This window comes from Harpia harpyja, chromosome 13 (assembly GCF_026419915.1).
Source record: "Harpia harpyja isolate bHarHar1 chromosome 13, bHarHar1 primary haplotype, whole genome shotgun sequence".
NCBI classification, from domain to species: Eukaryota; Metazoa; Chordata; class Aves; order Accipitriformes; family Accipitridae; genus Harpia; species Harpia harpyja.
This window is the reverse complement of record NC_068952.1, coordinates 31,188,308-31,201,526: the sequence shown is the minus strand read 5'-3', so window position 1 is coordinate 31,201,526 and position 13,219 is coordinate 31,188,308. Positions and strand designations below refer to the sequence as shown.

At 42.6% G+C, this 13,219-nt stretch overlaps 2 protein-coding genes across 2 annotated transcripts in view; one reads left to right on the top strand and one right to left on the bottom strand.

Moving 5' to 3' along the window:
• Window positions 1–6,505, bottom strand: part of RGS7 (regulator of G protein signaling 7) — a 294,692-nt gene extending 288,187 nt beyond the window's left edge. Inside the window, exon 1 of the mRNA XM_052805847.1 lies at window positions 6,173–6,505. The gene's annotated coding sequence lies outside the window, so the exon portion shown is untranslated. The remainder of the gene's footprint in view (window positions 1–6,172) is intronic.
• A 473-nt stretch (window positions 6,506–6,978) lies between these two features.
• PIGM (phosphatidylinositol glycan anchor biosynthesis class M) lies at window positions 6,979–13,011 on the top strand. Its single transcript, XM_052806404.1, has one exon. The coding sequence runs from the start codon at window positions 7,037–7,039 to the stop codon at window positions 8,300–8,302; it is 1,266 nt and encodes a 421-aa protein (XP_052662364.1). The 5' UTR covers window positions 6,979–7,036; the 3' UTR covers window positions 8,303–13,011.
• The last annotated feature ends 208 nt before the right edge of the window (window positions 13,012–13,219 follow it).

Sequence of the window (13,219 nt, the reverse complement as noted above, 5' to 3'; positions counted from 1 at the left end):
CTATTATTTATTAGAGAGAATTATACTGCTTTTTGATTTGCCTTTCATTATCTGTCATTCCTGTGCCTTCCATTAAGGTGTTTTATTTACTATGTGTTGGCATAACAGTAGTTCTTATTTTAGTCGTCTTAACCAGGAGATCAAGAGAGGAGAGCACAGCATGGAAAGACACTCAAGTGGCTGGAAATGGAGCTGTGGCAGATTATGGCCCTCTGCTAGACATTAAAGGACTCATTAATCAGAATTGTTTCCTTGTACTTTGGGCACAGTAAGTCCATAAAACCTGTGTTTGTCTCCCCACCTCTACTGCAGTAGCATAATCTTGAACAATATTCAGAGATTAAATTCCCACCAACTTTACGAAAATAGGCACTTGGGTAAAATAGAATTTCCCTACTACAGGAGAAGCAGCAGCACAAACAGTATCTTAACTAGAAAATGAAGTCCAGGGAAGGGGATGAGAAAGAGTAAGACAAGTTATGGCTGCTTCTTCCTCAGGAAAAAGGTTTGATCAAAACTCTTACGTTCTTGGACCCCATGGAACTCAACTGTCGCCTAAGCTAGAAGAGGCCAAGTTTCCATAGCTTAGCTACCCATGGAAGTGGTTTGTGTTCCAGTGCCAGCTTATGTTGTTTCAAGGGAGGATGATAAACTTCTGGCATCAACCACAGCTCCTTTAACTTGTGAGTCACAGCCCAGAATTCTGCACCTAAAGAATTTATTTATTACTTCAGCCACTAAGCCAAAGTAATTCAGACCTATTTCTAAACAAATTATTGATGATTACCTCTTGTGCCTTTTCATGTCTATGTCCCATCTGTTCTGAAAGTAGTGTTAGGAAATAAACAAGCTCAGTAGCAGACGCTGATGTGATTTTCTTTCTATACTTCATGTCTACTTGTCAATCTAAAAAACAAGACCGGAGGTTCAGAATACAGTTTTGTGTCTCATTCATGTGACTCATCTCAATATGATCTCAGGAACTGGGTATCAGTGGAGGTCTCACTTATGTAGAAGGTGGTGGTCTAATTTAGGCTCAGAAGACAGATCTCCCTCCACACTGCCCCGCAAACTACAGGCTGTCCTTTGTATCTGCTAAAAGAAGAATTGTGTGAGAAGACTGAAACAAATACATTCCAAGTTTTGTCTCTTTTCCTCCTCCAAAGAATTGGAAAGCATTTAATTAAGTGGTTATAAACTAAAAATACACAAAATTGTTTCTCTTAATCACTTAAAAATCAAGTATTGTGACTGAATGCTGCTTAGGACGTTTATGGCTGGCTGCACTGATGAGCAATGGCTTTTGAGACAAGGGCATCTCACATGCTGACATGCAACATCTAACCTCCTCACTTACATAAAGGGTCACAAATGTTATTGCTTGAACAGATGATGGATCCCATACATCTCTCATCCTCAAGCTCCGCCACCCCACATTTCAGACAGAAAGAAAGGTATCTAAAGAGATTTTAAAAATGTGGACATTCAGAAAGACACAGCTATTACTCCTTAAGTATGCTTATCATACATATATGTAACAAATTTTTATATATATAGTAAATATATATTTTATATATATAGCTTTAGTATATGAATATGTATATACATGTCTATAAAATCCTCTAACAGAGACTTCACCAGTTCTCAATACCTATTGCTTCACTTACACCTTCAAGAATTGACAAACGATGCCTAACACAATTAGATTTAGCCTTTTACATGTGCTAGAAACTCGCACTTTCTGGGTGTGTCATTGGGCTCTGCACAATGGTCAGAACCAGCAGTCCTATGCCAGGAACCCTCCACCTTCCAACAGTCTCCTAAATCCATAATTTGTCATTTGGCTCCAGTTTCTCTCCTGCCTGGGCTCTCATCAGTTCTCTCTATGCATTCTTTTGTTAGCAGAGGAAATTCAACTCATTTCTTTGTTGTATGCTCCCACTTCTGGAATCCTAATCCACTCAGCTGCCTGCCCCATTAGCTAGTGCTATAGCAGTAATGTAAAAAGAGGTAAAGCATTTCTGTCTGGCATTTCAAGTCAGGCAGCAAGAGAGTTGGGCATTGCCCGATTTAGAAGCAGGCAACTCCTTTTTACCATATCACACTTCAGATACACCACAGCCTTAAATCAAAACAGGCCATATTTTTTGGAATCTCTCCCTAGGCCAGCATCATACGTCGGTGGACTTATTCTTGCTGACTAACCTGCCACGCGTTTTCTCAGCCATAGTCTTTTTTTCTGAAATACTAATTTTTAACAGGTTTCCCTACAGACTAATTTTTTCCAGTACCTATTTTCCCTGAAGGACTAGCATTTTACCTAATACACTGACATACAATCAGCATAACCACTGCAAACACAACTCTGCAAACACCACTTAAAGCATATTGTGCAAAACCATAATGTGGTGAAAAAAAAATTCCTTTACAAGTCAGATCACATTCTCTGAATAGCCACATTTTTAGCATAATGTGTGAATAAGGGTATAGATTTATCAAGCAGTTTTAAGTAAACACATTAACAGATAAAGCTTAAGAGAATAGTGATGGCCTTATATTTGTAACAGTGATTTTCTTCTGTGAAGAGTTCTAATGTGTTTTTTCATCTTATTTTTGCAAAACCTCCTGTATTATTCATTCCAGTAGTAAAGCAGAAATGAACACTTCATTACATAATCTTAACTATACTTCCCTTTTGCCAATAATAACTAAAGTTCCACACGCTACAACTATTTGAAAGGCATCAATCATATTTGCAAAACCAATTTATTTTATCAATCCCAACATTGATAAAACATTGTTTCATCTAACGTAAGTGTTAGTCACTTTTTCTACCGAATTTCATGTGCTGCAAGAAACAGACTGTACTAATCACCTTATAAAAAAATTTACTGTCAGTTTATAAATATATTAAGCAGGACTATTTCTTATGTAAGGAAACATTCTGGGTTCAAAACCCAAGAAAATTAAGAGGGAACTCTAACAAATTACAGCACAGTAGTCTCCCCCTTCAGAAGTCTGAAGACCATATACCAGCTATTGTCCAAGATCTTCCTTCCTACATCTTAAATACCCAGCTTTCCTCCCACCTTTTACACATACAGACTTTGATCACAGCACACATACAGTAAGACAATTTATAAAAAAAATTAGTAGTCATTATGACCAAATTTTATCTCCTAACTCAACAACAAAATCTCAAAGTATAGCTAACCATTAATAACTAGGTAACTGCAGAAAAGACTTGCATGAGCAGTGCCTCACCCTGAGATCTCAGTAGAATGAGCTAAAATACAGCATATGAAAAGATCCTCTAATTGCCTTCCTCCTATGAAGCCTCTTATTGTTCTTTCTTCCATAACTTTTCAGATATTTAAGCTTGCCTAGACTCCTAGGCCACCTGAATCTTAGTAAGGCTCTCACCACTGCAACCCAACACTTGTTCTTTCCTTGCACTGCTACCAACCACCATGTGTCCCTTGTGTTTACTTCAAAGCACTGCTACGAGAATCATCTTCTAATTCATTGTCAACTTCTTCACACCCCCTCACTAGCCTCCTTATTCTCCTCCAAGTTCTCAAAGGTAATCTGCTAGTCCCTTCAATATTTAGCCCTACAGTACCCATCAGATCTCGTTCTTAGCCATACGTTCATCTTTGTTCATCAAGGAAAGCAGCCTCAGCTTATCCCTCCTCAAAACTAGCCTTCTACCATAGTGTGGATAGTAAACACCTGAAAGGCAAGTACAGGACCAACTGTGATGACTGCTCCTGACTGACCAGGAACCAGCTCATTACTCCCTCCCTCATTCACCAGGTGTCACACTCCAGTGATACCTTGGTTTTCAGATGCTAAAAACTTCCATTAGGCCTCAGAACACTTTGCGTAACAAGGCCCCAGTTTCATTGTCCTTGCACTGTTACTACTCCTGTGTAAATCTTAAGCAATGACAGGGCTTGTGAGGTAGTTTCTGGAATACACGTCCCAATGCTGTTGAAGTAGTCTCTATTACAGAAGATGAAGATGTGAGAAGTTAACATTTTGAGATCAGGCTTATCATCCCCCATCAGCAGTATACAACAGAAGCACATATAGATGTGAGCCCAGTTTATAAAATATCTGATGGCACCATCTCTGAGACTGTGTAAACCAAATGAACGGTAGGTAATGGAAAAAAACTGTTTATACACATGTGCATATACGTATGTATATATGCTTTCCTATTTAGTTAATATTTTATGCATGGTTATGGCTGACCACACTTTTCTTCATACTGTTTGTATCTTGATGTGCACCAGAATCAATCAGCTTCAGTCCCAGCAGTTCTATTAGTTTTTATCTCCTAGCATTTTCTGAAAGTGGCTCCTGGTGGCTTGTATAAATAAAAGTAGCATTTTACAGGAACAACAGATTTATAACTTTAATAAGACTGCCCTCCTTCCTGCATTAAAGTCTACAGTACACGACAAATCAGGTTAAGTAAGCTGGTATCAAATCTGAAGCCAAACACGTTTTTGAGCCTAACCTTAATTCTCTGAAGCGCTTCAAGCTTATTTTAAAGATGTTAAATTATTGATAAGGAAAATCAATTCTTTTTCCAGCTCAGGCAATGTCATTCAGTCATGGTATATGCAACAATAGCTAAGGTAGCTTTTCTGTTTTATTAACTTCACTTTAGAATTAAATTACCTACCTTTTCCTCTTTAGAATCCAGATAAACAGTCACTATGGACAGCTTCACAACTTCTATTAACTTCAGATGAGAATAAAAGATTTGTCTGAAAACAGACTGTCAGAAACAGACAAAAAACTTCTGAGACACCTGCAAACTCCTAAGTTTATTTATTGAACCAGTACTATTTAATCAATATCATTAAACTTAGACACTTCAGCAAATAAACTGCAATGCATTCTGTTCTGAAAATAAACAGTTTCCTCAAAGGATCTGAAATAATAAAACATATTCAATCCAAAGAGGCAACCGAAGAATCACAAACAATCCTGGGAGAAAGCAGGCAGATGGCAAGAACAATTCTTTGTGAGCAATAACCTTCCTGAAACAAAAAATTTAGAAGTATCTACGTGCATACTTTTGCTTAGACTTGTAGTTCCATGGAATAGCAAGTGATTTCAGTCCCAGTGATTTTATTCATTTTCTATCTCCTAGCATTTCCAGAGGACAACTTGGGCACAACAAAGGATAAGCTGATGTAACTTACTGCAAAAGTATCACAACAATTATAGTACAAGATATATGAAAGAAGAAAGGAGATAAAAATGATGTTACCAATCTTTCCTGTTCTAAAGTAGAACAGCAGTAGTGAGTAAGCAATTATTTATGAAGGAGCAACAACCACCCTCATGCCGTACCCCAAAAATACCCTAACCATCAGCTTTAGGACTTAATGATGTCAAATGGTGAGTTAATGGAGAAGTCTCTTGAGCTTTCCTGTTGAAGATGTCCAGTTTAGTATGTAATATGTAAATATCTGGTGACCTATACAGACAGACGAAAAACTGATTCTCAGGGTTAGTTAGTTACTATGCTTCTCCCATTGGACACCTCAGCCTATACGCCATTGGATTATTATGCAAAGTAAAACAGTCTTAACAGATAAAAATTAATAGCTGTGTGCACACAACAGAAATATCTTTTTTCCCCTGAACAGCCTACCAGTTAGGACACCCTCCAAGACTTCTGTGCCAAATGCAAAAAGTCTGTTCCATGTACTCTGATGAGTGCCCCCAGAACAGAGAAACAGCATTCTTTTCTGTAAGTGACGTGAGCCAGCAATGCTGCAGCTCCCAAAATGTTCCCAAATGAAACCATTCAGCAAAAAGAATGCTGTTGCAATTAACTACTGAACAAGCCAATGCACATTTTTGATGAATAAAACGTCTCTACATACACCCTACTCAGCTCTAATATGAAACCCATAATACTGTTAAGTAATAAATACCTGTTTTTCAGTCAGCCCCAATTCAAATGTGAGATACAATCTATAGCAAATAGCCAGAGAGGAAAACTATTTGGAACACGTACACACACACCCCCCCAAAAAATACAGTGGAATTAATTTCTTTGTTTTAAATAACTCTTTCTAAGCTCTGATTTTCATGATACTGATTCTGATCTGAGCAAATGAGACATTTACTGTGGAAGGAAGCTTACCGAAGTGCTTTAGAGAGAGCTCATACGTCTAGGCAAAACACAGCCATTTGCAGAAGGTAAATAACAGATGTTATTTTTCCTTCTCCTTCTTACTTAACCACTATTGCATATGCTGCCTCTCTGCCCACAGAGCCTTACAGATCTGCGCTGCGCCCTGCTCCCTGCCCTCGGGAAGGGTGAAGGAGCAGCAGCAGGAGCAGCAGGAGCAGCAGGAGCAGCAGCAGCAGCAGCGTGGCTGGTGAGGCCCCGCAGCTCTTCCTCCATCCCTTCACATCCTCCAGCAAGACTCTCAGCCAGCGCAGCGCTGCGGGACCGCGCTTACTGCGGGGAGGCACGGCAGCCCATCGGAATAAACATAAACCGCCCCAACTCGAAGGCGGCAAGGGCACGCAGCTAGCTCCTTACGCCTCCGCGTTCCCCCGGGCGCACAGGGACAGCGGAGCCCGCGGCGCTCCCCTGCCCACGTCTCGGGGCCTCCGGGGGCGGAAGAGCCCTCCGGGGGGGCGGAGGAGCCCCCGGGCCCGCAGGAGCGCCCCCGGGCCCGCAGAGAGCCCCCCCGGGCCCGCCGCCCCGACCGGCGGCAGAGGGACCGCCGGCCGCTGAGGGGAGCGGGCGCCCCGCGCGCCTCCGGCAGCCCTGCCCGCGCCCTCCCGCCCCGGCCGGGGCAACGGCCTCAGCCCCCGCACCACGCACGCGCCGCCGCCCGCGCGCAGGCGCGGTGCCGTTCGCCGCCCCGGGCGCGCAGGGCGGAAGCCGGGACCGAGCTCGGCCGCCCGCCGGCGCCCCCGCGCTCCCGCCTTCCCCCGGCCCGGCCCGGCCCGGCCCGGCGCGGCGGCGCCGGTGGAGAGCGCGCCCTGCGGGGGGATGGCGGTGGGGCGGCCGGGGGTGGGCGCGGCGCTGGGCGCGGCGCTGCTGGCGAGGCTGGGCCTGGTGCTGTACGGCCTGCATCAGGACGGCGCCATGCGGGTGCGGTACACCGACGTCGACTACCGGGTCTTCACCGACGCGGCGCGGCTGGTGACCGAGGGACGGTCGCCCTACCGACGGGCCACCTACCGCTACACCCCGCTCCTGGCCTGGCTCCTGACGCCCAACGTCTACCTCGCCGAGGTCTTCGGGAAGCTGCTCTTCGTGGCGGGGGACTTGGCGGCTGCCGTCGTCGCCTACCGGGCCCTGCGGTACCGGGGGGCCGCCGCCGGCCGGGCCTGCGGGTGCTGCGCCGTCGCCTGGCTCCTCAACCCTCTGCCCATGGCCGTCTCCAGCCGGGGCAACGCGGAGGCCCTGGTCGCGCTGCTGGTGCTCGCCACCCTGCACTTGGCGGAAGCGGGGAGCGTAGGGAAGGCCGCCGTCTGCTACGGGCTGGCCGTGCACGTGAAAATTTACCCGCTGACCTACGCGCTGCCCATAGCGCTCCACCTGCAGAGCAGGCGTGGCGGTGGGCAAGGGGCGGTGGATACGGGGTGCGACAAAAAAGCAAAGTTCACGTTCATAGCGTACCTCTGGCAGCTTTTTGTAAAGATGCTGAACCGCGACGTGCTGCTTTTTGCAACGGTTGCTGGATCCGTGCTGGCCGCCTTGACTCTTGCGTTCTATCACCTGTATGGCTGGGATTTTTTGGAGCATGCCTACCTCTACCACCTGACCAGGAGGGATATCCGTCATAACTTCTCTCCCTATTTCTACATGTTGTACTTAACTGCAGAGAGCGAATGGAGTTTTGCCCTTGGGCTCGCAGCTTTCCTGCCCCAGCTGCTTTTGCTCCTGGTTGTGTCCATAGCGTTTTACAGAGACCTTGCCTTCTGTTGTTTCCTACATACCGCTATTTTTGTGAGTTTTAACAAAGTATGCACGTCCCAGTACTTTGTCTGGTATCTCTGCCTCTTGCCCCTCATAATGCCTAGTGTTAAGATGTCCTGGCGTCGCGGTGTGCTGCTTCTCTTTCTGTGGTTTGTTGGACAAGGCCTGTGGCTCGCTCCTGCGTACTTTCTGGAGTTCAAAGGATATAACACTTTTTTACTCATATGGTTGGCAGGCTTGCTTTTCCTTTTTATTAATAGCCTCATAATTGTTCAGATTATTTCATATTATCAAAAAGAACCGCAAGTTGCAAAAAAACTCAAACAACAGTAATAAACAGGCCAACATCCAGAAACAGCCCTACTGTCCTTGATAAGGCTTTTCATACTGCCAGCACTTTGTTTAATATAAATGCGTGTACATTGTACTAAAGCACGTTGTATGTAAATGATACTGTTTCAGGGCCGTGAGGGTGCTGATTGGCCTTAATTGCCCTGAACAGTGTCTGCAGGTGTACCTGTCTCCCATGTGGACCTTGAAACTGCATTGTAACCTTCTGGCCAGCACTGTCTCCAGCCCTGTCTCCTGCTGCTCCTGACCAGACTCCCTGGAAGGACCCTGGACCAGTTCATCACTTACCATGTCTGGGGCTGCAGGTAGACTCTGTTACCAGCACCCATCTCCTCCTGCCATCTCCAGACACAGTGTGACTGCACCCTGGTCAGTGAGAGTATGGCCTGTGCTGGGGTCACCCTCAGCTCCTGCTCGTACCCCGTCATAGAGCAGCTCCAATCTTCTTACTCCCTGGTACCCTTTTTCTCATTGTTACTTTACTTGTTGACGACTGTGGCCTCTGTCTAGGAAAACAGGAGATTACAGAGGGATGTTGGAGTTTGACAGTCTTGGACATTCCAATAAGTGGGCGGGGTGTTTTGGAAGGGTTAAGCTAATGAATGAATGAATATAAGGCAATCACTTAACATGTACACTGGGATTTATTTTTTCTTTTTGCAGTAACATTTTAGCTATACAGTAATTGTGGCCTGTACCTGGTCTTTTTTCAGTGAAGTAGGAAAAAAGTGGTTATTTCATATGAGTCATTAAATCCTTGAAACTTTTAATTTACTTTAGAATTCAGATATGCTCGCTCATTCAGATCCTTATTTTTGCCTTTTCAGTGCTGTTTGAATTTTTGAACACATTTATCTCCCTTGCCATGGAGGAAGATTTTTCCAAATACCTGTCTTGGATTGCAGAGATGTATAAAGCAAAAATACTTGTGTTCCTTGCTGTCTTGATCTAGAAAGAGGCCGCGGGTTTAAACTGCAGTTAACTAGTAGTTATTGTGGATGTTAACAGTAACAAATGCAAAGAGTCAAAGTACAGCTAGAATGGCACCTGTGTCCCAAAAGCACTACAGTATACCAAAAAGTAATTGGAAATGTAGTTTCTCAGGACTTCAATATGTCTACTGTTAAAAGTAAATGAAAAAGAAAGTGAAAGGAGTTGAGTAAGTGGAGCAGTTGCCAGAAGAAAAGGAAAGTTTTGAAATAGGAAGCTCTACAGCCTGTCAAAACGAGGTATTTATTCCCAGATGAGACACAAGAAGATGTGGAATTGAGTGTCAGGTGGTAGGGAGAAGAGTTGAGAGCCGTTTCGGAGTCGATACTCTCAGGAACATCCTATGAGAGATTTGGTGTACACAGCCCTTGACAGAGGTGGAAACTGGTGATGTGTTTTTTAATAAAATCTTGAGTTCAAATAGGCATATGCCAAATTTAAGAATTTTCGTATTTGCCTCAGCTTTTCGTTACATCCTACGGGAATGTGAAACCCTTAGCGTGTAAAGTGGAGCAGAGCTTCAAGGCAAAATAACTTCAACCACTCAGTGAGATTCCCAGGGTTGTCAGCAGGAAAGAATGTGGCCGAGCAGGTTTGCCTTTCAGGTTCATGCTTGCCATGCTGCCTCTCTGAATCCTGAGGCAGCCCTCTTTCCCAGGACTGCAGAGCTCCCCGCTTACTTATGTACAGGGTTTTATTTCCTGGTTGTAGTTTTACCTCGTGAGGCTGAATTGCAGTCTTTTGATCTATGATTTTTTCCTATTGCTTCTCAGCCCCATCGAGGTGGTTACACAAAAGGAGAGGAAGCCCCTGAGCCCCAAGGGCCCAGAGCCAAAGGGTGTGTTACCAGGCGGTGTGGCTATGTCCTTACACCATTCTGGCCCAAGTCAGCAGTTCTGATGTGTTAGGAGGAAGGATGATTTCCCTGCTCAGGGTGGTGGAGGGTGGTTCTGCTCCCCCCCCCCGAAGGCATTCTGCTTTCCCCCGCCAGTCTGCACTCGCACTCACCTTCACGTTGTGAAGATCCTGCCAGCCTCTTCTTTGTAAATCCAGAAATTGGATGAGGCAACAGATATTCTTTTGACAAACTGTCTTGGTTTTTCAGGCAGGTCTTACAGATGTGGCACTAATTTCCTTCCCCTGGCTTTGCCCAGGATGAAGCAAGAAAGACTTGTACATCTTCCACAAGAGGTTTATCAGTCACAAGACTGGTGGCACAAGCCACTTTTATACACAGTTTAGTTCTATATTAATCACCAAAACATTTTGTATGTGCTATGAGTGTGTGAAGAGAAAGTGTCCCATGTGGTTTTATTTTCTGAGGTAGAGTTTAACATGCTCAGTTAGTGTTTTACCAGAAGACTGAAGAGCCTCTTCTGTGCCAATATCTCTGTTCACCCTGTCCCAACATACAGGCGATAGCTTGTTTTCCCTTGCAACTGATCTTCTATTATCCCTTATACATTTTTCTATTGCAAATAGCATGTTTTCTTCCCCCAAAGCAATGGTTTTTCTCTCTTTAACAGACCTAATTATGCTGTTTCCAGACTTTTCCACTCCCCTATTTTTTCCCTTCTGTTGGCAAAGAAAGCAAATGAAAGCCAAAAGGCATTTCCAGCTTCAAAAACCTTTCAAAAAAAAAAAGGCATTTTGAGTTTCTGTCATGACAGAATTGTAATGTTGTTTTTTAGGTAAGAAGTAATTCCCTTATGACAAATACATTCTTGATTCATTAATAGTTAAATCATTTTGAGGCCTTCAGAAGGCAAGCTCTGCAGCAATAGGGACCGAAGAGTACCTTCTCTTTGCAGGTCAATACCAGCCCTTCAGCAATGATTTGAGAAAGTCGTGCATAAATAAGTTATAAAAAGGCTTTTATACAAATTTAGAGTTACAGTCATCAATTTAATAATCCAGTATGAGTCCCTCTTTTTACAGTTGTTGTTTTGTAAGCAAGCTAGTCACCCAAATGTGTTTGGGATTTAGAAATAATTCAGTGACTCATAAAAAGCTGGATGGCAGAAATGAACTGAAAGAGACGAACAGGAGAGATATTTGAGAGTTTAGATCTTGCAAATTGCTTTAGATAGTTAAGTGGAATTGAATATTCATTGATAAAAAGCATTAAATCAAAATAATTGTAGCTGAGTGCAGAACGAGTTATAATTCATGAACACGTCATGGTGATTAATTATAATGACCTTAAAATTTACCAAATTCATTTCCTATGGAACATTTATTGCTTTTGATAGTGTTCAAATTCTTCTGCTTAATAATTTTATGTCCATTTATCTTCTGGAAATTAGGAACTGAAGTGTCTGAATGCTAGCTTTCATTCTGTACCACGGGTTGTGAAATTGTAATGCTATTTTTTTTAAAAAAAGGTTGAAGTGCCCAATGTAATGTGCCTCATTTGCACAAATTTTTTACGTTGCACTGAAACCAGCCCTGAAGTGCAAAGTGCAAGATGTGAAAGACAAAGTGAAAAGAAGAAAAGAAATATCAAGACAAATAACCTTTTTTCCTTCCTTTTTACACCGTAGTCTGTAGTCCAAAGGCTCATGAGTGGATTCAGAGGTGACTTCAGTCAAAGCTTCAGCATTTAACAATGATTTGCTGTAACATTTATAAATGGAATTACTCAAATAACAAGGTAAACAAAAATACAATAATAAAAGTTTCATGAAGTTTTAGTATGAGCATGCTAAATTACCATCTCTGACACAATAACTGTGTACTTGGTCCTTATTAAGTAACTGCCCTGTCTGCATTGCTAGCATTGTATTGACTTCTGTAATAGTAAAGGCAGCAACTATATGCTCTAAACTGAGCTCATAAGTTTTCTTTTTCAAAGAAACATTGAAGCTTTTATATTTAACAGCAAGGGAAAACTCCCAGCATTTTTCCTAAGGTTTTGTAGAGAAAGCAAATGTTAAAAGACAGTAAATTATGAGCAAGTTGTTCTGTGTTTTTTAGCTGAGAAGAATGAGGCATCTATTTTAAAAGAGCTGCAGAAATACATAGTGAACACTTGGAACTCAAAAAGTATATTCTTCATTTATTTCCCAAAGGCAGTTGCAGAATGCATATCCTAATGATAGCAGCATTATGGAACAGGATTATCCTGAACTTAGAAAAAACCTTTTACTCAGACTAAAACCGAAGCACTCATGCAACTTTCTTGATTAAGGGCATGTTTATGTGCACCATATGCATAAAACTAAACATTTACCTACACATACAGAAGCAAAAAGAAAAGTCCCAGTCAAGACAGCTTTGAATAATAGGATTTTTTGGAGCTGCCCTCTTTAAAACAGGTTTCTTATATTCAGCACTCAAAATCTCTAGTGACTCTAAAACTTGAATCACATAAGTTTTGATGCATATGGAAAGTAAAAGCATAGGCAGCAGGGATCTTGAGTAGTAATAGACACGTTCAAGAACCAACTAATTCTGACTATTTGAAGGTGCACACCAGTATCCTGATGTTCTTCATTACAACAATCTGCACTGGTCATGTTATTTGTGTAGGAGCCTTGCTTCGGTCTTTATGCATGATGAATGAGGTCAGAGACCTACATTTTGTATTAGTAAAAGTATCAGAAAGTTAAAAATGTCTCTTGATGAAGCAATACCATTTTTTTTTTTTAAATTACATTACTTTTCTGTAAGGACCTTAATAAATCCATGCAATAAATCCATGTGATCCATGCATTTTTTAATAATTTTTAAGTCTCTCTGTCATTGGACACTGTCCAGTATATACAAAGAAGACCAAAATTTGTCATTTTTTAACAGTGTAAGTAAATAGTATCTTGTTTCAGCAGAATTCCTCATGACTCTCCTTTCTGGCACGTGCTAAGGTAGGCTTGGGCTTCTGCAGAAACAAGAGGTTGCTTATTGGAGGCA

Bases quoted from the DNA above. Each gene is read 5' to 3' on its own strand.
- PIGM (XM_052806404.1), top strand. From the start codon at position 7,037: ATGGCGGTGGGGCGGCCGGGGGTGGGCGCGGCGCTGGGCGCGGCGCTG.